This window comes from Bidens hawaiensis, unplaced genomic scaffold (genome assembly GCF_021521415.1).
Source record: "Bidens hawaiensis isolate Kalapana, Puna unplaced genomic scaffold, B.hawaiensis_p1.1 tig00008535_1, whole genome shotgun sequence".
Lineage (NCBI taxonomy): Eukaryota > Viridiplantae > Streptophyta > Magnoliopsida > Asterales > Asteraceae > Bidens > Bidens hawaiensis.
The window spans coordinates 213683-241447 of record NW_027491610.1 but is presented as its reverse complement, the minus strand read 5'-3'; the positions used below and the strand labels follow the sequence as shown (position 1 = coordinate 241447).

Genomic DNA, 27765 nt, shown 5'->3' with positions numbered 1-27765 from the left:
CCTCGTGGCACAATAAAGGCTGAGCAGGCGGGTGCGTATAGAACCTCAGCTGGGGAAGACACGAATCAATTCCAGCTTCAAAATCGAGACTACATGCTGCGTAAAGAACGAGATCCCGAACCAGGTGCGTATCGGCTCGATGGCACTCACATCCCAACATGGAAGGGAGCTCATTTACACAGTCTGTATGTAAATCAATTCCAATTTGTAAAGAAAAGGCCAAGAGCCACTTCTAATGGAAATGATTCTCTTTAAGAACATCGAAGCTGATGATTTTACATTCATACTTTTCTGAACACTAATATGCCGGTTTTCACCGCATAATTACGTGAAGTCATTGCATGGGAAGGCGGTCCTACCCGCACGAACCCAATAACGTGACAAACCTTCACGCAGGTCAGTTTAGGAAATAGTTCAGCACCCAAAAATGAAAGTGCCGGTCTATCCGCATGAATCATTAAAGGAAACTGAATAATAACCTATCAACAACCGCGCGTCGAACGGTTAAACTACGCGACACTGGTGACGGCGTTCACATTACGTGAAGTCGTTGCGTGGGAAGGCGGTCCTACCCGCACGAACCCAATAACTTGACAAACCTTCACGCAGGTCAGTTGAAGGGGAAGAGTTCAATTATCCTATTAAATGAAAGTGCCAGTCTATCCGCATGAATCATGAAAGGAAACCGAACACTAACCTATCGACAACCGCGCGTCGAACGGTTCAAAACAAAATTCTTAAAAAGGATAAGGAAAACCTACACGCAGGTCAGATAAGGGTAAAGTTTTGCCATCCTACTAAGTGCAAGTGACGGTTCTACCCGCACAATCACGAAAGAGGAAGCAAGACTTCCTGTTATCAACCACGTTCAAAGGTTAACTTATCCTCAAAAGGTGAGAAAAACCTACACGCAGGTCAGATAAGGGTAAAGTTTTGCCATCCTACTAAGTGCAAGTGACGGTTCTACCCGCACAACCACGAAAGAGGAAGCAAGACTTCCTATTATCAACCACGTTCAAAGGTTAACTTATCTTAATGCCTTAGAAATTTCGAAAAGGAAAACCTACACGCAGGTCAGATGAAGGTTAAAGTTTAGCCATCCTACCAAGTGCAAGTGACGGTTCTACCCGCACAATCACGAAGGAGGAAGCGAAACTTTAACCCATTATCAACCACGTTCAAAGGTTCTTATTCTAAACACTTGGAAAATTGCTAATTTAAACTAAGTATGCAAGTCATAAGTTTATAAAGCAAGGAACCCAAAGAAGGAAATAACAATCTTATACGCAAAAAGATTAATATTTCAAGAATATATTACAAGAATGGCCGGGTAACTACCCGCCTAAGAGAATAAAACTATACAAGTCTTAGCAATAGGAAGGGATCTTCAGGATCAAGCTTCAGGGCCGCTTCCACTTGGACCCGCTCCGTCAGAAGAACGGGGTGGTTCGAGGAACGCTTTGAGGACAGCTAACCCATCATCAGCAGCAGCTACTTTGTCGACCTTTTCCACCACTGGATGCGGGAAGGCGGCGTATTGGTTCAATGCTTGGTCATAAATGGCTTCGGTATCCACATCGAACAAAGGGAAGTTGGAAGGCGGGACGCCTTTCTCAACAAACCCTAGACCAAGCAGGAAGCCGGCCTTTTCCCCATCCTCATGAGAAGCGTTGAGGGCTGCGGTCATAGCATCATCGTAAGAGGTCTCTGAAAAGACCCGACGCACAACCTACAAAGAAAAAATACAAGTATTAGAACCTTTTCTTACAAAAGAAAAGCGAGAAGATAAAGCTAAACATACCTGAGGCAACGCTTCTCGAAGAAGCCATTGGAGGGCAGCTTGAGCTTCGTTATGGGCGCGTTCGGCTTCGCTCTTGTTAAGGTTGGCAAGTAAAACTTCCTTTGCGGCAACCTCTTCGACGCCCTTAAGCTTCCGCTCGGTGTGGTCAAGCACCCCTCTTTGGTCCAAGATTTCCTGGAGTTTCTTGGCATCTTCCATTGCCAATGCATCATGAGCGCGTTGGAGAGCCTCTAATTTGGCCTTGAGCTCCTCATTCTCCACACGCAAAGGCTCAGCAACGGCTTCAGCCTTGGCAGCCCTCTCGGTTGCGTTTCGCGCAGTCTCCCTGGCCAGCCGAAGCTGTTCATTCACAGCTTGGGCAGCCTTGGAGCGGGCCTCGAGTCGCGCCTGAACTTCAACCTCGAGGGCCTTGAAGGCCTTCTCCTTGTCGGCGGCAGCTGCCGCCAGCTGTTGGTTCTCCTCCCGAAGAGCACGCGCCTCAGATACGTCCTTGGCGCGAGCTGCTTTCAACTTGTCGTTTTCACGACAAAGCAGCTCGACGCGCGGCTGCATCCGGGCTTGGAGAACCCGAAGCTCATTGGTTAGCCTACCCTCCTGGTAGCTAGCCATGGCTTCCCCCAACGCACCATGAGGAGCAGCGTGGCGAGCCCAGTCCACGCACTCCACAGGGGTACGAAGGGTTGTTCCTCGGCGTATGTTCCATCGCGGAACATACACTTCATTGGAATCCGACACTGCAAAAGAAACAAAGGCAGTAAGGAAAAGATGATAAAAAACATAAGGGAAAAAGAAAGGAACCCTACGCACCTGTAGGGTCAATGACAGGCCGATAGCCGCCAAACCCATCACCTGAACCTAAAGGAAATCCATCCAACAGGTCAGGCAGACGGGAAGGGGGCAAAGATCGGCGGGAAGCCCTGCGCGTACCTGATGGTCCGGCCGTAGGTGCCGGTGGCGCGGGCATGGTGGCAGCCGCCGTGGTCGCCGTTGTGGTCGCCGCCGCGGTCGCCGCCTCCTCAGCAGCAGCAGTAACCGCCGGCTCCGTGAAGGATGCTGTAAAAATCGCACTCACGGCCGGCGGTGACGTCATCTCGGCCGGAACAGTTGGCTCAAAGGAACGAGCAACTGGACCAGCGGATGCAGGCGCAGGCGCCTGGGTCGACGCCTCAGGAAGGCTGACCGAGCCTACCGTCATTGGCGGGGAGGTACTCCCCTGCGCTTCACCCCGGAATGCGTCAACATCCACGCCTGCACAAAGAAGAAAGTGTTAAATTTAAGAAGTAATAAATCTGCAAAGACATTATGATTGTACTTACGGGTTTTCTTGACCCTGAACGTACGGACGGGCGGGGAGGAACCCGATGGAGCCGGCCTCTTGGTACCGGTCACCGTCGTCTTCGTTGGTTCTCTGGAGGTAACGGTCGTAGCCTCCGGAACAGTGGTCTTCTCACCACCGGGCTTCCCCACCACCTCTTCACTATCTGACTCCGAGTCAGATAGAACCACCGGACCCGCCGTGGAGGCCTTCTCCTTCCCTTTCCCGCCGGCAGCAGCTTTCTTCTTCCGCACCAATGGAGGAGCATCTGAGGATTCCTCAGAAGAAGACAGGTCAAGAATTCCAACAGCGGGTACAACATTGAGAGATTGAGGAAAGAATATCGCCTTACCTGGCCGCCGGTGGCTCAGGATCTCGTGGCCCAGCGGATAGACCTCCACAAAACGATCCGCCGTTTGCTCCAGGATGGGCAACTCGCCCTCGTCCAGAGCACGAGTACCCATCCGCGCGGGACCGTCGGTTTCCCGCGGGAACAGAAGCGACTCCAAATTATTTCCCTCTGAAAGAAAAGAAACAGTTAGAAGACAAACTTGTATCAAAAAGAAAGACAAGACATACCATAGGGAATAGAGTTCAAACCGTATTCGAGAAGGATGGGAACCTGAGACGCATCCTTCCACACCCGGCTCATCCCTAACATGACCATCCCGGACTCCGCAAACCGGTAAACCGGAGATTGGATCCGGGATATCTTCGAAAACCATTCCGCCTCCTGGTAGTTGGGGGCGTGAAGGCTCGGTATCGCTTGGCCATTTTTAAACTTCATGGCAAGGGGGATGGCGCGGGCAGAAATGTAGAAGAATTCCTGCTTCCACGCGCGAAGACTGCGCTCGGTGTCGCAAATCTTCAGACCCTTAATACGGGTCGTCAAGGTGTACCACCCCTGGATGCACCTCCAGGTATAGAAGGTCATCAGGCGGTCCACATGGGGCTCGATGCCCAAAATCCGGCACACCCACTCAAAATGGCGAATCTTGGCGATCGCCATGGGGTGCAGCTCGGTCAAATGAACACCGTGCCTCTCAAGGACACGGTAAACAAATTTTGTCAACGGGAATCTAAGATTCCCATAGACAAAAAATGCAGCATAAACCCCGATCTTGCCTCTGGGGGCATCATACACGGTCTGGTGGGATTCAGGAAACTCAGGCTCGAGATGATCGAGCATGAACTTCCTGACAACATACCGGTACTGATCGCCGGGCAGAGCACACTGGCACTCGCCAGCAGTACCCCTGTCGTCAGATATAGCTTCAGCATCACGAGAAGACATCTTGCAGAGAAAGAAGAGAACGATTTCGAGAGAATGCTCGATTGAATAAAGGAGTATTCGCCGGAAATCGCCTTAAAGATGAAGAGAAGAGTGAAAAGTGTGAATTGCAAATAACCCTCTACCCCTTTATATAGTAATCGCAATTAATGCGGTGAATTTAATGCGGAGGAGAGAGAAATCGAATGTGCAATGAAACTATGACACGTGGCAAAAAGCAAGCTGGCAACAGCTGTTGAAAGGACGTGTGCCAGTAATTTCGCGGCCACGCGCCCGAAAAATCGCGCCCACGCGCCTGAAAAAGCGATTGGAATGACCATGTTCTGTCACGTCACCATAACTTCCTGCACGTCCTGACACAGTCAGAAGAAACCGTCGCACGACGTTTCAGAGGTTTGGACTGTTCTGATCTTTTCACCAACTCTTCGAATTTCAAAATTCAAAATTCGAAAATATTAAAAAGTAAGCGGGAAAATACCCCTTTACCCATTGGCAAACAAGTAACCGTAAGACGGATGCGGGTACAGTGTAAAGGCAAAACCCTTCACATACCTAGCACCCGCAGGGAATTGAAGCCAAATAAACCTTGGCAAACAAGTAACCGTAAGACGGATGCGGGTACAGTGTAAAGGCAAAACCCTTCACATACCTAGCACCCGCAGGGAATTGAAGCCAAATAAACCTTAGCAAACAAGTAACCGTAAGACGGATGCGGGTACAGTGTAAAGGCAAAACCCTTCACATACCTAGCACCCGCAGGGAATTGAAGCCAAATAAACCTTGGCAAACAAGTAACCGTAAGACAGATGCGGGTACAGTGTAAAGGCAAAACCCTTCACATACCGAGCACCCGCAGAGAATTGAAGCCAAGTACCTCAGCAACCAAGTAACTATAAGACGGCTGCGGGTACAGTGTTCAGGCAAAACCCTTCACATACCTAGCACCCGCAGGGAATTGACGCCAGGAATACCTTGGAAGTAAAGTAACCGTAAGACGAGCGCAGGTACAGTGTTAAGGCAAAACCCTTCACATACCTAGCGCTCCGCTGGGAATTGAAACCAAGAAGGATCTTCTGGGCAATGCTTGCGGAAACGGAAATAACATCCCCGCATAGCGGGAACGTCGAGAACTACGTTGTTTGAAGCTCCAGGATGGAATTGGTGGTCTTAACATAATTGATCACTATGTTCAAAACTACCAAAACCTCATGGAAAATCCATACAACTGGGACTCAATGCTCCTGACTTGCGAGGAGGTTACAGACCTACCCGCATCATACCCAAAGACCAAGCAGGAAACTCGGGCATTTCTGCAAGTGACAAGGACTTCCGCGGAAAGAATCCCCATGGAAAACCTTACAAAACCCTTTTCAAAACCCTTTGCTCAAGTCCAAAAGTTCACCTCACTTTATTAAACACTCATGAGAAGAACATTGGACTGGGGGGACTTGAAGAGGTAGGTCCCAGCAGAGCCCAGTTGGACCCGCAAGACTCACCTTAAACAGGGAAGTCTGCGCAGAGACCAACTGGATCCGCAGAACCAACCATGCTCAGAGACGTGACGTCCTTACGCGCAGTACGCAAGCTGGTCCCGCAGGAAATGCCTCCCAATGGTGAAGGACTCCGCCTGTCCCCGCAGCCTCGGATACAAGCCATTAGGGAAGGCCACCCGCGCAGCATGGCTACACGCACAAGGCACTTAGCTCTCGATCATTCAGTGTCACCTGAAGGAATGAGCCAAGCCGGGAGCAATCCCGCACAGAGGCGGGAGGGGGAATACTCCCGCCCAAATAAGCCAGTCCGTATACTGAAGGATCTTTTACTGTACCTGACGAGGTATGGGCGAAAGATCTGATCAGAGATACGACAGCTCACTGATACAGTATGGCGAGCAGCATGCTCCTGTACTGTATCACTATTAGCCGCTGCCTACTCACCAACTACTGTCATACCACGTGCATAGCCGGCAGTTGGTGGAAAGGGAATAGTACACAGCAGGCCTGGTCACTATCAGCCGCTGCCTACCCACCAACTACCAGCAGGGCACGTGCGTAGGCTACTGTTGATGAACAGGAACACTGTAGCAGCCGGCCATACCTCCTTGGAAACCTACCTTCGGCTATAAATACCCCAAATGGTATGATCATCTCAACATTACATTATCACATTATCATCATAATATACCTGATATCTGCTCTAGCAATCTCTTAATATATTTTTATATTTAAAGAGCAATCTAGTCTGATTCTCACGCCGGAGGGTGGTCACAAGGAGGAACCCCCCCCCCCTTCTCAGTGACGAGCTCACGGTGTCTGTTTTGCAGGTTATCAGAAGAACCATCTTCCAAGGGTCTAACCCCTCGTGGGAAACATCTATCTAACCCCCAGGTTACCAGTAATCTGCCCGGGGACCGGTTAGTGTTTCTTCAAAAACTAAAACCGAACCGTAAGTTCGATTTTACATAAATATAAAATCAAACTATAGGTTCTGGTTTCGTTTGGTTTTTCTGGTTTTGGATCGGTTTTTAGTTCATATATTTGATTATTTGTCATCACCAGTGACCTCGTCAAATGATTACAGGTTTAGTAACTTTTGATCTTAATTCAATCATTGAATATTCTTTTGTCATCAATCACAACTTTAAAACAGTTATTAATCTAACTGAATCAAGAACTCATGCTTCAAAAAATTTAGAAATTGATAATCAGTTTGCTCTTGAAATTACTTATAATATTAAAAGTATAAATGTCTTGACTTTCTTATATTATAGTATGATCAATTTCCACTTTAAAATTATTTATATTATTAAAAATATAAAGTTCTTGATATTTTTTTTTTGTTAGAATACGATCATCGGATAGCTAGGGATGTTTTGATGTGTTAGTTCACTAAATTGAGTGATTATTTATTTATTTGAACAAAGTTTAATAATTGGCATGTTATTATTTGTTTATAAGATCATTAAAGTTTTAACCTTAAGTAGTTTTAAGTGTCTTTTTAAGTAATTTTGATAGATAGAAATTTATTGTTGTTTTTTAAAGATTTAGATTCAACAAAAGTTGAACAAGGTACTGAAGTGAAGAAAGGAAAAGCACCAATTGTTGAGCTAGCATCAGTTTCAAAGTGGCCTGATGAGAAGAATAAACTCCATGAAGAACAAATTGTCGATAAAGCATCGGCTTCAAACGAGTCTGATGACAAGAATATACTTCATGAAGAACAAAGGCGTGTGAACCAAGCACGAACATGCACGTATGAACAGTTAGTGAACGCAACTGAACATTTCGGATCTAGATAACTTTTGGGTCAAGGAGGATTCGGCAAAGTTTAAAGAGGAATATTTGAAGATTCTGGTCAGGTTTGTGAAAACAATATTTCTTACAGTTTTGATTTATTTTTGTAACTATATGTTAGCGTGTTATATTTTTGTTAGATAAATTTTACCCTTTTGCCAGCTCATCAGGCCCACAGAAAACGGCTCGAATGGAACACTAATGGATGCCCTGATATAAGTTTTGTTTAGTTTTTTAAAATGACAATTTTACCTTTTTACTGGGTCATCGGCCCACAGAAAGCGGCTGATTGTTGAATGTTGTCACAAAATTTTAAAATTGATAACTTTACCCTTTTGCCAGCTAACCAGGGTCACATAAAATGAATGTCTGTTAACAGTTTTGTTAATTTATTTAAAATGACAACTTTACCCTTTTAATAGGTTATCGGGCCCACAAAAAACGGCTCGATTGGAACACTAATGTGTTAATTTATTTAAAAATGACCGTTTTACCCTTTTGACTACTCATCGGGCTCACAGAAAACGGCTCGATTGGAACAGTAATAAAATATATATACTTCTTTAATATTAGTTTTATAGAGTAAAACACACAAATGGTTTATTCTAGGATCCAAATTTAAAAATGTTTACTAATTTTGAAACATGATAAAGCTTGTGGTCTCTAAACGGGTGCTTGTTAAAAGCTTGGTTTAGTTTTTAAATGACGATTTTACTCTTTTACCAGGTTATCGGGCCATCATAAAAGGGTTTGATTGGAGCACCACGATTAATATTGCAGTTGGTGCAGCAAGAGGGTTGGAGTATTTACACGACAAAATGAAGCCAGCGGTTATATATCGAGATTTGAAAGCTTCAAATATTTTGTTAGGTGAGGATTAACATGCAAAGTTATCAGATTTCGGGTTTGCAAGGATGGGCCCGCTTGGAGGCAAAACTCATGTTTCGACTCGAGTTATGGGGACTTACGGGTATTGTGCTCCTGAGTATGCAATGACAGGTAAACTCAACTTCTTGAGCAGCATGAGCAAGCCATTAATCGCATTTATGCAAATATTTATGATTTCAAGGTAACTTTGAGACATTTTCTTATAAACGGGATGATTCGAGTTATGTTTATCTCTAATGGGTCAAATTACAAAAGTTGTAGAATTAAGCCCAAAACTTGCTTATAAAAATCCGTTTTTGGCAGCGTACTTGGTTCTCGTTGATTTTTAAAAAGTTTTAAGCCCAAAACTTTAATATACACTCACTGAAAAAAAAAAAATACTTTTTAGTATCATATGATTAAAATTTTGCTACATATATAATACTACATGTGTAGAAATCCATACTTTGTACTTTGATGGTCATGTGCAAATTTAAAGCATTATGAACTGTTTGGGCAATTTTGATTTTTGGCTTCATTTACAACTCATACATTTTGCATCACTTGTAAATGGCAATTACAACTTGTTTTGGTAAGATGGAGTAGAGTACGTTAAACACTCTATTTTTTTTTTAGAAAATTCGGATAAGACGGATTCTTTAAATTCTCATGTTGATTACCCGACGGTTCCTGATTAATATCTAAAGGATGAATGAACACCTTTTATATTTATTTATGTAAGCTAAACATTTTATTTTTGATGGATATGTTGTTTGAATTTTGTTTGTTTTGTTGAATATTTTTGTTTTGGAGGTTCAAGGAAAGTATTGTTAACTTTATTCTTAAATGTTGTCTACACTTGATTATTTGGTGGCTCACTTATGATTATAGGTCACTATATATATACTCGCTTTTTTTTATGAAACTAAAAAAAAGATACGAAACTTAAGTGATCTTTTTAGAGTTTATTAAATTTGATGACAATACAACTCATATAGCTGTATACTATATACACTTTTAAAAAAGGTTCATCTGATGTGCTTACAAAATATGACATTCATGATAATAACAGTGCATGTTCTTATAAATCAAGTATTTATTTAATATGAAATTGTTTATGATTTAACGTGAGTTTTACCTGAAAAGATCCATAATGTTGGTCTTATCTGTATACATGAATTTGACAAGATGAGATCAGAGGATAAGTTTACTTTAAAAATACAATGCACAATGTGGTGTGCTTTTGTTTTCGTTAAACTTTTAATATATTTTATAAAAAAAATGAATTGGGGTTTCTATACTTAAACAATATCAGTTGCAAAAGTAATAGAAACGAGTCACACTACATACGTTGGTGCATAAATTTCTTACTTTTTATATCGTAAACCATACCAACTGTAAATTTTGCTATAGCAAATGCGATACCGTAACGAACCGAACAACCGGCGAGCGATTTCATTTATGTCCCCGCCGCAACGCGCGGGCTTTTCTACTATATAATCTAATATATATTGATGCTAAAGTATCACTTATTTTACACTTTCACATGTGTAAGGATTAATACATAGATAGACTACACTAGCTGCTACTATGTAATTTGTAAAATATTATATTAATAAGAAACTAATAGAAAAGTTGTATATAATATATCATGAGATGATTAATAAATAACATAAACGAGTATTGTGTGGCAACTTGTTTCCATACCCCCCCCCCCCTCACCGTACAGATGTCATCGAATTTTCGTTGCGTCTTAGCCACGAACCTTACTCGTACCTAGCTAATCCACGGTGAGTCTCGCCGCAACGCGCGGGCACACCTTTTAGTAATTTCAAATAATATTACTTAGGACTCATGTTTCTTGAATTTAACCCTCCTTTGAAATCTCAATCTCTTCTCTTCCGCATGCGTCATTTCCGGGCCTCCACTTCCGTCTTTACTCTCGCAACCGCGGTTAATATTATTATTATTATTTTCCAAACCCCATTATCATAAAAATCCAATCTTTTCTTCTCTTCTTCAAGATTATTTCAGATTTCAACAATGTGCTCCATAATCTCAACTGGGTATCTCTCTAATTTCTCCTTTTTCATGTTTTTTTGTCATAAAGTTTAGATTTTTAATCAAAATATTCAAATTCCCAACTGTGTTTGTTGTTATATTGATTTCTTTCATCACAAATTAGGTTTTTTAATAAAACCCCCAATTTTTTAAAATACCCAATTCTTCAAATTTGGTGGATTTTGATTTTGGGTTCCAAATTGCCAATTTAGGGTTTTCATCATGTTCAAGATTGCAATTTAGGGTTTTCATCATATTTGGTTTAGATATCTTGAATACCAGTATATACCAAGAAATCAAGATTTTCTTTTTATTAATTGTTTTGTTTTATTTATTTATTATTATTTTTCATTTTTAATTTACCAACTTTCTTGCCAATTGCAGAATATTAGGTTGATTTGATACCTAAGAATTTCATGTATGAAAAGTTTTGATCTTGTTGGGTGATCATATTTTCTTTTTGTATTTTTGTGTTTATTTATTAGTCCCCTTAATTATTGGTACCAAAACTCCAAAAGTAGTTAACTAATCTTGAAAGTAACATCCTTTTAAGCCGGCGATGACTGAAATGGATGATCGATTAGTTGTTGTCATGGGATAGCTTGAATGCCAGTTTTTAACAAGAAATGAAGAATTTATTCTAATTATTAATTAATTGTTTATTTTTCTTTTTAAAATTCACCAACTTTCTTGATTGATGCTTCATGTATGAGAGTTTTGATCTTGTTAGGTGATCATATATTATGCTTGTTTTTTTTTCTGTTTATTTATTAGCACATGTTATTTTCAACCTTAATTATTGGTACCAAAAGTAGCTAACTAATCTTGAAAGTAACATCCTTTTAAGCCGGTGATGACTGAAATTGATGATCTATTAGTTGTTGTTGATAGATCTATTTTGTTCCCTCTAATCATATCTTCTTTATGCAATATAATATATGTTTGGATCGATTATTATATGCTTAAAAGTTAGAACTGCTCTTAGTTTATTTGCAGTTTCTTGAAGATTGGAAAATTTGTGACAATATAAGTCAATGTTATGCCTGATATTATTGAAAATGGTTGGTGTGAGAATCTATATATTATTAATTACCAGTTTTGAATTTCATCTACTAGACTGTGTCAGTTTTCATTTAAGGTTTTGTCGGTGAATGCTTTTATTCCAAAAATTATATGTCTTTCATTATTAAAATGTAATTTAGATATCTAGCTTAAGATATAAAAATCTCACTGTTTGGATGCACGTTTACGCTTAATAATTAATTTCGAGTGTTTGGTAAAAACGAGTATTATTATGATCTTTTGACTATATAGGTCAGAATAACCAAGTTTGGATACGTATTACGTAGGTAACAATTTGATGCAAAGTCATATATTATTGAGATTAATGTAAACCTTTTGCAATCAAGATTCAAGACGTCAATTTATCTTTAGCTATCTTATTACGAAAGATTTAATTTTTAATTTTCTTTTTGCCTTTATATGTTTGTAATATGCTATCTTATTGCAATTTTAAGGGTATGAAAGGGGTAATTTAGGAATCTTAAATAGTCTTTAACTTGTCTTTTTGTTTGAATCTTAAAAATTAAATAATTGAGTCTGTTATTTAAATTTAATTAAGCTATCATTCTTTGACTTGCCGGCTTCGCTTTGACCGTTATTTTATAATCTATACAAGTTTGGTCAATATTTAGAACTTGTTATTGAGTTATTTAACATCAGATGTTCTGATATTTTGCTTTACAAATTCTGTTTTTACAGACAATACTGGAGCTATGATCGTGTATTAAAACGATTCAACTGAGGATTTCAATCAAGAAAAATATTATTGGGATTTCGATGGCGCCAGGTGGCAGTGCTTGTAAAGATGTTATCGAGTCTCACCCAAAAACTTTGAAGTATGATGTGGCAACATCAAAGACCGATAAAAGTGTTACAAGGACTGCAAGTGGAAAGCACGGGATGCAATCAACAAATGGTGTTCATGAGCTTCTAGAATGCCCTGTTTGCACTACTTTGATCTATCCGCCAATTCACCAGGTTTGTTTTTTTTTTCACTTATCACAAAGTATATATTTTGGTGGACATTAATGATCAATTCACATGTTAACTTCGCTTAGATTTATAGGTGATCACTATATTTTGCAAGTATCTAAACGTTAGTTCGGTATAGAATATATTATATAGAACATTAGAATCCCTCTTTTTCCCTTCATTTTTGGAAATTAATGTTCAATGTTAAGTTTGCTTAGATTTACAGAAAAACAATATTTTCTCGAATTAAGTCAAATAGTATATTATGTTGTAAAGAACCTTGCTTTTCAAGAATCAGAATTTCACTTGTTTACGTTGCTTAGATTTAAGAGTGCATCACTATTTCTTGAACTTATAAAGCTATATTGGATATTATGTTATAAAGAACCATCCTTTTTTGCCTTCATCTACAAAACCTTTTAATAAATTTTTTTTTAGAATATATTCTTTTGTTTTTAGAGGAATTCGCTATATTCTGCAAATTTCTAAAGCTAAATTGAGTAGATTTACAAAACTTTACATTTGATGATTGATGAGTGTAACTTGGAAGGTGGATAACGGGTCAAAATGTTCTGATTTGACAACATACAAATAAAGTTTTATTTTTATTTTATTTTGAATGACTAAATATTTTTGCACTATATAGGGTTTGAACCCATGACCAATTCTTTCAATTAGTTTATATTTGTTCTTTTTCATGTTAGTTACTTCAAAATAGGCGATTAGTTAACCAATTGATTCCATATCTTTGTAGTGTCCAAATGGCCACACATTGTGCTCGGATTGCAAACTTCGGGTGCACAATACTTGTCCTACATGCCGTCTTGAAATGGGAAACATAAGGTGTTTGGCATTGGAAAAAGTAGCCGAATCTTTGGAACTTCCGTGTAAACACCAAGATCTTGGATGCCACGACATCTTTCCTTATTATAGCAAGCTAAAACACGAGCAAAATTGTCAATTTCGTCCCTACAATTGTCCTTATGCGGGGTCCGAGTGTTCAATCACTGGCGATATCCCGTTTCTTGTGACACATTTGAAAGATGATCATAATGTGGATATGCATGATGGATGCACGTTTAATCATCGGTATGTTAAATCTAATCCGCATGAAGTTGAAAATGCCACATGGATGCTAACGGTAAGTTGCTTTAACTATTTTCTCTCAAGTTATTTCATTTTTGTTATCTTATTTTTCATTTTTCATAAATACCTAGAATTTGCTAAACACTTCAAATATGGTTATCTTATTATTACAACTGTTCCGAATCCCATTTTCTACAACTCATTTATTACAACTGACTATTGGTTTTAGTAATTCTATATCACATAGGGATGTAAACGAGCTGTCGGGCTTCACTCTATTATTTTTTATGAGTTATTTAATTTTTTTATTTGTATACTTGTTATTTTTACATATAGTTGTAATTGTAATTCTTATATATAACAAAGTATATAATTTTTAAGTTATTTTTGTAATAATAATAATTTAATATTTAATAGTTATTATTATGTGAATATATATTTAATATATTAAACGAAAGTTATAAAAAGAAGTTGAAGCTTGTTTATTAAATGAGCTTAAATGTAGTTACTTTTATATACAGTTCTATTTATAATATTTTATATATAACACAATATATATTTTTAGTTATTTCTGTCATAATGTAATATAACACTTTCTAAACACACATAAACACCCTTGACTCAAAAACATAAATTCATGTCACACGTTAGAACGGTTAGTATAGGGTAGTTTTGTAATATAAAGTCGGTTTCTTTACGCGTGTAGGTATTCAACTGCTACGGAAGACAATTCTGTTTGCATTTCGAGGCGTTTCAGCTCGGAATGGCACCTGTTTACATATCATTTTTGCGGTTCATGGGTGAGGATGATGAAGCCAAGAAGTTTAGTTATTCATTAGAAGTTGGAGGGTATGGACGTAAATTCACATGGCAAGGGGTCCCACGTAGCATCCGTGATAGTCACAGAAAGGTTCGTGATAGTCAAGACGGGCTTGTCATTCCAAGAAACCTGGCCCTGTTTTTCTCGGGTGGTGATCGGCAAGAACTTAAACTAAGAGTTAGTGGGCGGATATGGAAAGAGCAGTGAGTCAAATAGTCAAACTGGGGTCGGGTTTGTATAGATGGTGGCCTGGATTGGGCTAATGGCTGGGCTCGGCGGTCGATGAATGCTGGTGGTGTTGTGATTTAGTATTGTTATATGAACTATGTGATTGTTGTGTTGTTGGAATGATTGTTTATGAATTATTTGATATTTAAATATATGAATGTGTTGCCAGATTCTAACATTTATATGTTAATTCTGTTGGTTAGCACTTAAATGAATTATGGTTATAGTTATTGAGGCTACCTGTATAACTTTTTGGTCTTTTTCTTTTTCTTTTTCTTTTACCTCAAAACTACTTAAAACAATGTTTTACACAAAAAACATTATTAACAAATAAATATGCATAACATGAGGTTTGTGTGTGCATAGACAACTACTAATAGTACCATATGTGGTAAAGGTAAAAAGGTAAAAATAGACAAATATAACATCAGAAACAACCTGTAATATAAATACAAGAAGACAATCACATGCAAATTTCACATAACCTATAGGCAAAAAACTAAGTCCCTACGAGTATACGACCCACCTATAAAGCATTTATACATTTCTCTAAAAGTTTTTAACCTTAATCCTATGTTTCCACGAACTCCTATCAAATTCAAAACGTAAAAGGAAATTTATTAGATCAAAACTCAATAGGTATGATATGCTTGTTAGATCTCAATATGGATCTATGATTTATAATTCCATTAAACGAAAACACTACATGGATAAGAGATCTTGCATATGATTATGAACGTTACTGAAAAATGAAAACACTACAATCAAATTAACATTATCAAAACAAGGAAAATATACACTTGTACACATCTCACACAACACCAAAACTGAACCGAAACCCATAAACTTGTTTGTTATTGGATTTATGGTCCGAATCAACTGAATTGGAACCATAGATTTGTTATTTTAGGCGAAAATTTTATGACACAAATTCATAGGATTGAATCCTTCTGAATTTATGAAAGGGGACCAAACAAAGGAATTGCAACTTTAATCAATCTAGCCTATGAGGCTATGAACATGAGTGTATGACTTTGCCATTTTGTCAAAGACTTGAAGCACAAACATTTCAGGCACAAACACTTAAAGCCTAAATATAAATGTGAAAAATGATTTATGTGGCCAAGCCTACATCTTTAATAAAACTTTCTTTTTTGGAGATATAAAATAAGAAAAATTACCAAAATAGACATTTTGACGAAAAGCTTTTCAAAATAAGCAAAGAATGAAAACTCAACCAGAATAGGCACACCCAATTGAATTTCAACAAGTAACCGTTAAAGCACCACCAGGCACCAAGAATAAGTGAGTTGTCACCTCCCTTAATTATAGTGTCTTAGCTGGGCTACACATGTGTCTAAACGTGAATAAATAACATGCTACAAAGATGCGTTGTATGCTAGAGGGTAAGGCTAAGGTGATGCCTCACCTTTGGTGCTTGGTCAAGTTCAGTGCCCGACACATCCTTTTATGTTTTTTTTTTGGAAAGGAGGCAAGAGCCGCAAGACAAATTGTTTATTCATGTTTAGACACCCGTGTATCTCTGTTTAGACACTTGTTATTATTAGAGAGGTGCTAACTTAGTTTAATTTGCATAGCTGTCTTGATGCCTTAAGTTAGATTATGTGTTCAAGTTCTATTGGTTATTGTTTTACATGTATTTTTGTTTCTTTGGCTAATTTGAAGAGTTGTTTTTTTTTTGTTTTTTTTGGTGTGTGTGTAAAAAAATGTCAAAAACTATACAACCGAAACATATTACATGGATCATTATTAATATGCAAACTTAGTAATGTCTCATTTGCGCCGAAGGCTGCAAATTCTCAAGTTTGAATTCGATTTTAACCGAGACTTATCACAGTGGTCATTCAGGCGATGGTTTCCCCGTAATAGGAGACGGTGGACTTGGCTGTCCAGCACGATTTGCGATCACGGACATATGAGATTGTATATTGCCATTGGGTTATTAAAGTAGCCAGACTTTATTCGTTGGTCGTTCAAAAGAAGTTTTTAATATGCAAACTTACCCGTCCAATGCATGTAGGGAGAAAATATTAATCGGATCCAACAAGTGACCCAATATCTTCAACTAACTAACGAAAAAAAAAAGATTCCATGAACGTGCATTCATGAAACCAATGCACATGTATGTATATATAATGCATACACATGCATGCTCAAATTAAAGAACAAATACCCGATATTCCCGCGTATTCCAAAGAAAAATCTCTTCTTTAGAGTTTTGTATGTGTTGTTTCTAAATCCAGCGAGAGAGAGTGAGGAGAGAGAAATCAAGAAGAAAAAAAAAAGGATCCCAAACCCAAAATTCTCCGGTTTCAATCTTCTCTCCCCGTCCGTTTGTCCGTCAAAGCTCTGAATTCTCCATCTTTTGTTTCTTTCATTCATTGATTTCATCCCCCCTATATTATTATTATTATTAGGTCGGTCATTGTTGTTTGTTGGCGCCAAAATCTTGAATTTGAGGTATGTTGTTGTATATTTGAATTACGTACACCGTGTTTTGGTTTTGTTTGATTTATTTATATATGCATGTTTGATGAATTGCCTCAATGGTTAAAAATGGGAAAATAAATTACCAAAATACACAATATACATTGACCCTTTTTTTCAAAGATACTTAGATACACATTAATGACTTTTAGCCTACAACTTTCTTTCTAGATTGTGCCACGAGGGATAAGCCAGCTATGCCGGTTCTTTTTGGCTTAGAAAATCATAAAAAGTATTGGCCAACCATGAGTTGACACGAGGTTAATTTTAACCTACAAGATAAGCAGCTAAGGAATTGCATTTGTAGGCTAAGGTTAGCCTACCTGTGACACGTGCTAACTCTTGGTTGGTTAGAGGGTGGGCCCCACTAAATTTCTATCAATTTTAGTGCCAAAAAGTGGTAACTAAGGCTTAGCCTACTTAGCATATGTGGCGATTTTTGATTGGCTAAAATTTAATAATGTTCATGGTCATGTAGGCTAAGAGTAAATGTCTATTTTTGAAAAAGAATTCATTCATTCATTCATTCATACATAGTTATTTTGGTAATTTTTTCCAATGGTTAAATCTGTTTATATATGCATACTAAGTGTTTACTGAAGTGCATGCCTCAATGCGTAATATATGCAGGGATTCCTTTAGGGAGCTAGCATCATCAAAAACAAAAGTTTATGGTTTGGTGAAAAGAGAGTTTTTTTTTGGTGAATTCGCATAAACCTTCTATTTGAAGGATGTCTTGCTGTGGAGGTTCTGAAGAGGACACCTATGATGGTGCAGCCTCCAACAATGTCACCACAGCAGCACCTCGAGGACCGCCTTATGGAGGTACAACAATATTCATAATATCATACATAATATGAGAGACATAATTCATAGCCTAAAGTTTTTGTTTTACAGGAAGTAGTAGAGGAGAGCCAAGGAACACGGGCCCTGCAAGAAGTGGGCCGGCTCAAAAGCCGTTACCGATTGACAAACCAGAAATATCATTAAACGAGTTAAATAAGATCACAAGTAATTTTGGTACAAGGTCTTTGGTTGGCGAAGGCTCTTATGGTCGGGTTTTTTATGGAAAGTTAAGTACTGGTGAAGAAGTAGCAGTTAAAAAGCTGGATACAAGCTCGTCACCTGAGCCTGATAATGATTTTGTAGCCCAGGTGAGATTTTGTTGTTTGAAATTTGAATCGGATAATAAGATGTTTGAGTGTTTGGTAAATATGGAAATTTAAGGAATTAGCAGATTAAAGGAAAGGGTAAATTAGTCACTTTGTATATGTTTAGATGATAACTTGTTTTGCAGTTGGTATGAAACTGATTAGTGCCACTTTAAGTTACAATAATCAGAAAATCATTATTTCAAAATGCAAATCCAAACATAACCTTAAACAATAGATTGCATTGTGCAAATTAATTTGATGATGTTATAAGACAGACACGATTTGGCACAACAAAATATATATGTCGAGGAGATAATTTGGCCCGTTTCGTTGAGCGGGTCAATTTCATTTGTGTGTCATCTCAAACGGGTCATATCAAAGAAATGAACTTAAAAAGGTTAACCAGTAGATTATGATTATAATAAAGTTGGTCCATATAAGGGATGGAGGCTAACTTGTTGTGTTAAGTGCATGTGAAATTGACCAGAATACCCCTTCATATTTGTCCAAAACACGAACCAACAGACTTACGCTGGAGCAAACAGTTGGTCTAAATCTCTAATTTTTGGAACTTGGGGAATAAAGTTACAATGTTACGAAACCACAGGAACATCCGTGTAACTAATTCTTTATGAAAACCGTTTTAACGGGTCAACCCGACCCAACCCGGATCGTTTTGACCGAAATATACCCGTGCAAACCCGACACCATTTGACCATTTCAACCATCTGCTCATCTTGCCACCTCCGACATTATGTTAACTAAGCATTAACAATATTTTGGTTCAAGATTGTTACTAATATGCATGTTTCACCTTTTATGAATAATATGCAGTTATCCAACGTTTCAAGGCTAAAAGACGATCATTTCGTTGAGTTACTCGGTTATTGCTTGGAAGCAAACAACCGAATCTTGATTTATCAATATGCAACCATGGGTTCTTTGCATGATGTATTACACGGTACATATATATATATATATATATATATTTTGCAATTCTATACTTTCGGTCTCAAAATTTACAAAATAGTTTGGTGTCTTTTTCTAGGAAGAAAGGGTGTACAAGGGGCAGAACCGGGCCCTGTGCTGACCTGGACTCAAAGAGTTAGAATTGCATATGGTGCAGCAAAAGGGCTTGAGTATTTACATGAAAAGGTTCAACCTTCGATTGTACATCGTGATGTTCGGTCCAGCAATGTTTTATTATTTGATGAATGTGACACAAAGATGGCTGATTTTAATTTGAGCAGTCAGTCTTCTGATACTGCAGCCCGTTTGCATTCGACTCGAGTTTTGGGAACATTTGGCTACCATGCTCCAGAGTAAGTTTGTTTTAGGCCTGTATGCGTCGTTCGCGTTCGTTGTTCGTTTACAGGCCAAGTTTGTTTATTACGGGCTGGGTTGACCTACAAACATTTCTCGGTCGATCCTATTATAAATAATTAAGGGTTAATATTGGCTTTCATTCTAATATCATTAATGATTTCTGGTTCAGGTATGCAATGACGGGGCAGATAACTTCGAAAAGTGATGTTTATAGTTTTGGAGTCGTTCTTCTAGAACTTTTGACCGGAAGAAAACCGGTTGACCACACAATGCCTAAAGGTCAACAAAGTCTTGTTACTTGGGTATGTCTTTTGTCTTGTTAATAATAATAATAATCTTTAATACTAAAGTTCTCAACTTTTGTGAAATACCAAATTGCCCTTCAATAATGGATGAAAAATAGAAATCTTGTGAACAACTCGATACCGTTTAAGGGCAAATTGGTCATTTTGGCTTTAATGTTTTCTGAAAAAAAAATTTTTACAGGCGACACCGAAGTTAAGTGAGGATAAAGTAAAACAGTGTATCGATCCGAAGTTAAATAATGACTACCCTCCAAAAGCGGTTGCAAAGGTCCATTCATATATTTTAAAAACTTTTATAAAAAGTTAAGATGATAAATATAGAGTGTTCATACTTGTGTTTATACTCAGATGGCAGCGGTTGCAGCATTATGTGTTCAATATGAAGCCGATTTCAGGCCGAATATGACAATCGTTGTGAAGGCTTTGCAGCCACTGTACAATGCAAAACCAACAGGCTCGGAACATCAAGCTCCTTGATTAAATTTCTAGAAATATTATTTGATTTTTATCTAGGAAACCTAGTTTGAAATGTACTAGAAATTAATTGTGCAATTGTACTGTTTGTAGCATTATCCAGAAGTAGAACTGGTGGTATAGAGAGCCCATTTGTTGTAATTTGTTGTAATTTGTTGTAATTTTAGTGATGATATTGATTGATTTGTGAGCATCTGTGACAGTTTTTGTTGTAAGAATGAAAAGTTTTTGATAAGATTGATCAATATAAGTGCATGAAAACATGAAATGGCTAATATGAAATACTAAAGGCATATATGTTTTTGCTATAGTAATCTTTCATAGAAAGATAAAATGTGACTTTGACACTAAACCTTTAAACAAACCGAACATTTAATAAACCGTTCAAACAGAAAGTTCATTTACATTCGTTTATTTGACAAACCAACAAAGACGGACACAACTTAAAACGGATATATACATGTGCCGCTCATTTATTTGTTAATTATTAAATTATTAATAATACTAAATTCCTAATTGCCCGTGAGGTATTGCCTAGATTTAGTTTCGTTATCATTTACTTTTAATTGGTGCCCGCTAAGAATATTAACAAATGTGTACAGACATGCTAATTTTCTTAGCGATAATAAGAAAACATGTTCGTTTGTTTGCTTAAATTTAGCGCCCCCATCATCATCTATAGAAGGCTACTTAGGCCAAAAAAAAACCCCGACTCAAGTCAAGAAATAAACATCAAATTCTCTTAAAAAAGAAAAATTTACAGGGGGGCATTATATTGAAGCCTGATATCATTCAAATTATCCTTCTATTTAAAAAAATAAAAACATAAATATATATATATATATATATATATATATATATATATATATATATTTATATATATATATATATATGGGAGAATGGTAATGATAACATGATACAACAGTAGATTAAATAACAGCTTTTAATCTACTCTTCTTACATTTAAAAGCTTCTGCCCATTGCTTTCTCTCTTCTTTTTTTAAACTTCTAACTCCAAGATTAACGTCTAGTTCTCGGTTTGCAACGAAATTCAGCCATTAATGCGATGTGATCAGAAGACCATTCTGGTGAAGGAAGCGCGGTATCTTTCCTTAAACTATCTTCATCCAAAAGCTCCAATAAAGATTCCACACTCAAACTGTCCGCTGCATAATATACAAGACTGGTAAATTAACAATTTAAACAAGTATTCAAATAATATCGAAAAGCACACTCCTTGATCAAAGAGATGCCTTTTTGGTCATTTTATCTAAGTATTACAAAATTTGAAAACGTACCCGAGTAAAATATGTAATCGAGGGTACCAATGAAATCCCGTGTGCAATTTGTAAATAACGGTTCGTTTGTAGCGGGGTCCACTCTACTCTTTTGTTGTTCATAACCGAGACCACCTCCAATTCTTGCAAAAGACGAGTATGCACTCACCTGTTAAACACAAACCCATCATCAAGATTCAAACTTTTTAAAAAAAATAAAAATAAATTAATAATGATAATAATAATAGCAATAACAATAAGCGTTAATTACACAGATGGTCCCTGTGGTTTAGGCAAAGTAACAGTTTTGGATACTACCTTAAAAAAGTTGCATGTTTGGGGTTTGTGGTTTTAATTTTGTAACAAGGTTGGGTTTAACACTAACTTCTGTTAACTTTTCTGTTAAGTTTGGGCAAAATGACCAAAGTACCCTTGAACAAAAAAATATATACACAAGGATCATCTGTTTTGAAGTTAGTACCCAAACCATTTGTGCCAATAGTTTTAGTAGGAAAACTTTGACAAATAATTAAATATTAATATTACCAAGGGTAGAGCGTGGGTCAATTTAGTGGCGGGTCGAAGAATTCCAAGAGGGTCAACCGCTAAATCTGGATGGATCGGGTCAACTTTACCGATTGCTAAAAGCGCATGAGGAGCACTGCAATAAATTCGAAAGATTCAAATTTAGATGAAACTGAAATGAAATGCTTTTTTATTATCTTGATGACAAAAGAAATAAACAACAAACCTTCCAGGAACCGAGTTAAAATCGCCACAAACTAACATTGGTATATCAGCACTTGCAGCTATCTTTTCCAAACCTTTTAATAGAGTATGAACCTGAAAATTGAAATTATCTCGAATTTGTTAAGAAAATATATAATATATTAATAAAAACTGATACTTTCTCTAACTAGAGCTCAAGATAATTAATTACCTCCCATAGTTTGACATCCTTTAGATCTTGTTGAACGTTCACATGTGTATTTGCCTACACGCCATAGAAGTAAAAATATTATTTTCAACATTAATAAAAGATTCCATATTCAATAATGTATATTATTTGAAGATGTAACAATCAGATAATAAGTTGTGAGTGTGACAAATTATGTGAGTTGGGAGTAAAAGTCTCAATATTTAGTTTTACCATTTAATAATCTTTTTTTAGTACGAAACTGACTATCTAAATAATAAGTAAATAAATTGATAGCATCATACCACACAAAAAAGTTGCCGCTTTCCTGGATTATCAACACCAAGATCACCAAACTTTGCTTCTAGAACAACAATTAGTGCAACATTATCCTGTTCCAAACCATAAAGTTTGTACACAAATCAACACATTAAACCAATTAATAAAAGCAAAAGCATAACATAAATAATAATAATAAAAAGACTGTATGCAATTAGCAATATACCTTAACCAACCGACTTAGAGCGGTTTTCTTCTGAGCACTAGGAACTAAAGCATCAGTTAAAGACTGTGCAGCTTTATTAAACTCAACCTACATGTGCAAACTAATGTACAGTTAGGAAAATGATGGTACTAAAACATTATTTAAAGAAAAATATAATATTTATAACTATACCTCGTATTTTTTGACATGTGAAAATCTATCTCGTCGGAAAAATGTCGCACATCCGTCGATAGTCATAATACTGCCATTGAAAACCTGTAACCAAACACGCACTAGAATTAAAAAAACTCATTTTTAAGAATATTAATCAAAAGTGTCACGTGTAAATCACAACAAAATCTTACAAAAATGATAAAGTGTGAAACAAACCTCAGCGGTTTTCTTTTTATATAGAGCCTGATATCCATGTTTGTCAAGCTCGGGGGCAAAAAATTCCTCAAAATGATTGCTTTGAACCTAAAAAAGGGTAAATAAGTAATTTTACTTTACCCTTTGATAAAGTAGTTTTCTTGAAGAGACTAATATCAAGATTATCCAAAATGATTATGACCCCTAAATAATAAAATAGTTATTATAAACTAGTTATCAGACAATATAATATTACCTCTTGAAGACAAATTATATCCGCTCGATATCCAACGATTTCCTGTAACAAGTTTTGTCTACGATAGGGCCAAGAAAGGGCCCACGAAGGGCAATAACCGTATAAATCACTTGTGGCATACGTGTCGGACAAAATATTATATGACAACACTGTAAAATTTCCCAAGGAGGAATCCAAATTCCCGGCCGTCACGTCAGCGCTACCAACTGAAATCAACCGCCGAGGGCTAGGGGATGGAGCTGGGATCACCCGTGATGTCAGTATAGTGTTCAATGGTCCAACTGTTGACTTTGTTTCTAAGTCAACAGCCACACATTCAAACTTCAAAACATGACCGACATCATCGGCGGTTGGTGTGTAGGTTTTGGACCGCCCGACTTCAAACCATGTTTCACCACCATTCCTCTGTGTCACAGATGCAGGATATAACAGTGTGGATGCACCGTTTGCAAGGCTTGGGAGAGATTGTGAACTAGATAAGGTTTGATTACTATTATTATTATTATTATTATTATTATTATTATTGTTATCGAATCGACCGAACATTTCATCTTCTTCGTTTCCATTTTCAGCAATAGCAGTCGCAGCACGTTCGTGAAGAACACGATGGTGTTGCCATGCGTCGGAAAAACATTTAGGGGAACAATGGTAGCTTTTGGCAACGGGTATTTTGGCTTTAACACAACCTAAACATTGTAAAGTGGCTTGTTCTGATAGATGTATGCTGCAAATTGCAACTTTTTTGTCACTTTGTATACGGTACCTGAATAATTAGACAAATTGTAAGCTGATTAATACTTTAATAATGATAAAAGGGGTGTTTATATGTATTTATTCGCGTATTATGAAAATTTAAGGGGGTAATAAACAAAAAGAGTAAAAGGGACATTCTTGTTAAAGAAAGAAGATGTGTCGTGAAATGTTGGCAAGAACTAAGAAGTAAGAAACTATAAAATATTGCTAGAAAGGGTAAATTGGTCAATTTATTCTTACACTTGCACTAAGATTAACATGTTTACATATGGAATTTCTAATTACTTAAGGGGCTAATAAACGAAAATAGTAAAAGGGACATTCTCGCTAAGAAGATGTGCGTTATGAATTGTGGTAAATACCTATGAAATTTTGCTAGAAAGGCTAAATTGGTCATTTATTCTTACTTCTTACACTTGCCCTAAAGATGAAATTTTATAGCAAAGAACATGTTTTCATATGGTTACAAATAACTAATAAGTATCAGACATAGTTAATTACACATTTGAAGTAAGTAATCTAGGGCAAAACTTAAAAAAAATAGTATACAAAGATTTAATTGCCATATAATGGCAATTTGAATTCGCTCATGTGTATAGTTTATCAGTTCATTGATCCAAAAGATATGTAACTATATTTTGACTAATATAACCTTATGTAACATAGTTAAAACAATAGGTACAAGTGTTTATGGGGTTCTCGTAGATTTGGTTCCTTATCAAAAGACCCCCTTTCTCTATATATGCATATAACACAAAAATATAGACATAACTTAACATTCAAAAAAATCTGATAAAATTATGGTTCAAACAACATCAATTTTTTTTATATATTATATAGCATTTAATCTCATACAAGCTTAATTCTATCAAGCAAGAACTCGAATTGATGTATGCTGTGAATTGTGGCAATAACCTAAAAAACTTTACTAAAAAGGGTAAATTGGTCATTTTATATGTACACGTGCACTAAAGATGAAATTTTTATGGCGAAAAAACAAGTTTTCGTATGGTAACTAATGTGTATAGTTGATTAATTCATTGATCCAAGAAGCATCTAACTAAATTTTGATTTATATTGCCTTATGTATCACAGCTAAAGTACAAGTGTTTAGGCAGTTCTCGCAGTTTTGGTCCCACGTTGAAAGACCCTCAACCTATATACATATATACATACATACATATAACATAAAAATACAATCATATCTTAGCGTTCCAATAAACATGATAAGATTAGTGTTCAAATGACATCTCTTTGTTTTATATTCTTTGAGCACAATTTAAGTAATGTTATTATGTTATTATATGTTGCTATTGAATACTTATATGGCATTTAATCTAATACAAGCTAAACTAGACTTTATTAACAAGAACCCGAATTGATAAAGCAAGAAACAAAAGTAACTATCTATAAATGAGCAGACAATAAATAAAGCTACCATTGTTCCCCTAAACAGGTACAAGTGTTTACGCGGTTCTCACAATTTTGGTTCCGTATTAAAGGAGCCTCATTAATTTGTTTTACATCATATAGCATTTAATTTAACTATTAACTATTACAAGCTAAATTCTGTCAAGCAAGAACAAACTTTAACATCTATAAATGATCAGACAACAATAACTAACCACTTATATCTCAAAAAATGCCCATCAACAGGTGCAGACTCCGGCACATCATCGGCGAAGACAGACTGATCAGGACGTCGAAGAAGAACGTATGGCGAAAGCTCGCAGCCCACAATCGGAATATCGGACGGAAGGTGTACTCTCAGCACGCTCAGCATGCTTCTACTAATCAACACAATTAATTATAGTAATAATAATATTAAACCCTAACCCTAATTCAATAATATTCAACGAAAATGAAATTGAATCAAAGGGTTGAGAGGTAATAGGCGGATCCGCCATTACATGTCACCAATTTGATAAAATCAACATAAAGGTTCGAAATTGGGATTGAATTCAAGAAAATAAAGAAACCCTAGGTTTTGATTTTGAAATTGGGGATTTGGGTTGGAGGGTAAAATTGGAAATTGGGTTTGATTGATTTGATTATGAGATAAAGGGATTATGGATGAATGGAGTTAAAAGATTGAATTTTTTGAAGAGAGAATTGAATTGATTGATTTGATTTGATTTGATTAGGGTTTTATGAATGAAATTGGGGAAGAAGAAGATGATGCACTTTTGATGATTGTCGTCTTGTGATTGGGTGTGTTTGAATAATATTAATCATGCAAAATTATTATTATTATTATTATTATTATTTTTCAAAGTAATAAAAGAAAAATACTATGATTAGGGTGATATGGGTTATTGCGATTTTCTATTTAAAATTAGTTATGTGTAGAAAGATAATGCTAAACCTTTGACCGTTTGCACTCTACCATATTGTCATATCAGTCATTTCATACAGTATACGTAGTTTACTGTCGTACATACATGAGATACGAGCATATAATATTGGTATATGTGCGTTTTTTTAATAGACACCGGTATGGGTGTATACCACTTTGATACGAGCGTAAATGTGACATTTGTCAAATTCGGGTCTCGATTGTACTCGTTTTGGTGTTGTTTTATGTTGTAAACCGACCCGTTTTGTAAACCGAAACTCATGATATATAAAATATTGGATTTTTATGTTACCAAATCATTCCCATTTGTTTAATTTGAAAAACCCTTTTTACGGATTCGAAAACGGACTTAAAACAAGCAAAATACATAAAAACGAACTTCCGGACGCACAAATGAACCACAAAAGGCGAGCTGGGCCAGCCCCCCCCCCCTGGGGCAAGCCGTGCCGCGCGACCAGAGGGCCAAGGGGAGGCCGCGGGGCGCCTAGAGCCCCCTGTACACCATTTTGTTTTTGTTTGTTGTTTTGTGCTCTGCTTGTTTGTTTAGCCAACCTATTTTCATGCAAAACATAAAAGAGAACCTTGTAAATAAACATTGATCCTTACCCTATATATACACACCCATCTTCTTTCATTTTACTCTTGCTCTTACTCCAAATTCTCTCTCAAAACTCCATAGATTCAAGGTTGTTTATTTATGTGTTCTTGAAGGTTTGACTTCTCAAGTCAAAATAACCATAGTCTTTCATTCTGGCTTGTTCATCTAGCATTACAAAAACTTGAATATGATG

The 27765-nt window shown here is 37.0% G+C and overlaps 3 protein-coding genes across 3 annotated transcripts; 2 read left to right on the top strand and 1 right to left on the bottom strand.

Annotated features, from left to right (window-relative positions):
* The first annotated feature begins 10426 nt into the window (after positions 1–10426).
* On the top strand, positions 10427–14973 carry LOC143529346 (E3 ubiquitin-protein ligase SINAT2-like). The gene is made up of 4 exons (XM_077025164.1): positions 10427–10633; positions 12390–12668; positions 13417–13803; positions 14455–14973. Exons 2-4 carry the CDS (start codon positions 12468–12470, stop codon positions 14773–14775), a joined length of 909 nt encoding a protein of 302 aa, XP_076881279.1. The 5' UTR covers positions 10427–10633; positions 12390–12467; the 3' UTR covers positions 14776–14973.
* Positions 14974–17964: 2991 nt separating this feature from the next.
* Positions 17965–20566, top strand: LOC143529344 (putative protein kinase At2g41970). Its single transcript, XM_077025163.1, has 7 exons — positions 17965–18129; positions 18202–18458; positions 19293–19419; positions 19507–19780; positions 19954–20086; positions 20271–20357; positions 20438–20566. Exons 1-7 carry the CDS (start codon positions 18036–18038, stop codon positions 20564–20566), a joined length of 1101 nt encoding a protein of 366 aa, XP_076881278.1. The 5' UTR covers positions 17965–18035.
* An 857-nt stretch (positions 20567–21423) lies between these two features.
* LOC143529343 (carbon catabolite repressor protein 4 homolog 1-like) lies at positions 21424–26860 on the bottom strand. The gene is made up of 11 exons (XM_077025162.1): positions 26244–26860; positions 23866–24628; positions 23631–23717; positions 23433–23516; positions 23262–23348; positions 23062–23148; positions 22781–22834; positions 22592–22683; positions 22387–22501; positions 21862–22009; positions 21424–21729 (listed from the first exon to the last, which is right to left on the bottom strand). Exons 1-11 carry the CDS (start codon positions 26399–26401, stop codon positions 21584–21586), a joined length of 1821 nt encoding a protein of 606 aa, XP_076881277.1. The 5' UTR covers positions 26402–26860; the 3' UTR covers positions 21424–21583.
* Positions 26861–27765: the final 905 nt, after the last annotated feature.